The sequence below is a fragment of the Phaethon lepturus genome, unplaced genomic scaffold, assembly GCF_000687285.1.
Source record: "Phaethon lepturus isolate BGI_N335 unplaced genomic scaffold, ASM68728v1 scaffold48242, whole genome shotgun sequence".
Lineage (NCBI taxonomy): Eukaryota > Metazoa > Chordata > Aves > Phaethontiformes > Phaethontidae > Phaethon > Phaethon lepturus.
Genome location: NW_010526457.1, coordinates 763 through 1,789, shown reverse-complemented (window position 1 = coordinate 1,789; position 1,027 = coordinate 763). Strand labels below are relative to the sequence as shown.

Here is a 1,027-nt window from a genome sequence, read left to right as displayed (position 1 = left end):
ACACGGGGAGCCGAAGCCCTGGCTGAAGGGAGCTGCCTCCCTCCCCGGGGCTGCTGTGGATGGACAGACGGATGGACAGATGAGATCCTCTCATTTTGTGGTTTATTTGGCCGGAGCGAGCGGCGGGGGCAGGGGACCTGCTGTCCCTTCAGTCCTTCTCGTCCCCGTGGGTGATGACGTAGCACAGCGACTTCTAAGTCAATGTTCCCTGAGACATCGACGGGCGTCACCGCGAACATCTGCTCCACCTGCGTGGGGACACGCGCCCGGGGGGCTGGGACGGGTCCCTGCGGGGTGCCACATGGGGATCACAGGGATGAGGACTTTGTGGGACACATGGGGACCTTGGGGACATGGGGGAGCGGGGTGGGGGGCTGGCACCCCACAGCGGGCCCTGCTGACGCCGACGGCGGAGGTCTATGGGGGGACACGTGGCAATCTTGGTGACAGGGCCCCAGTGGGGCACCTGGGGCCCTCAGGGCTGGGGTTTGGATCACAGGCATGGGGCCAGGCACACGGCGATCTTGGGGACAGGGTCTGTGCAGGGTTGACATGTGGCGATCTTGGGGACCTCGGGGATGGGGTTCGGGATCATAGGGATGGGGCTGTATGGGTTGGGCACACAGGGACCTTGGGGACAGGGTCTCTGGGGGGCCACAGGGATCTGGGGCTGTGGGCTGTGTCCCCCTCCCCACATTTCCCTGTGGGCAGGCAGAGCCACGTGTCCTGGGCACACGCTTCCCCTGAGGGTCCTGTTGTCCCCCCTCATGCAGGGACACTGGGAGGGGACAGGGTGGGCAGGGGCCAGCACAGGGGAGGGGGATGGGGATGGGGATGGCAGCGGGAGCCACCTCACCTCCTCTGGGGAGAACTTATCTGCCTGGGTCAGAAGGAGTTGCTTAAACCTGTGGGAAGAGGGAATGGCTGAGCCGAGGGTCGGCTCCTGCCCCATCCTGGAAGATGCAGGATCCGGCCAGGTGCCCTGAGGGGTCCCTGCAGGCCCCTGCTCACTCATCCTTGTTCACAG

General features: G+C 65.4%; 1 protein-coding gene across 1 annotated transcript in view; it reads right to left on the bottom strand.

The window, feature by feature from the left end:
• Positions 1–148: 148 nt before the first annotated feature.
• Positions 149–1,027, bottom strand: part of LOC104617679 (myosin regulatory light chain 2, atrial isoform-like) — a gene marked incomplete at its 5' end in the record, with an annotated part of 1,205 nt that continues 326 nt past the window's right edge. The window contains 3 exon segments of the mRNA XM_010283057.1: positions 149–193; positions 195–248; positions 857–905. Of these exon segments, the coding sequence (XP_010281359.1) occupies positions 149–193; positions 195–248; positions 857–905 (148 nt within the window).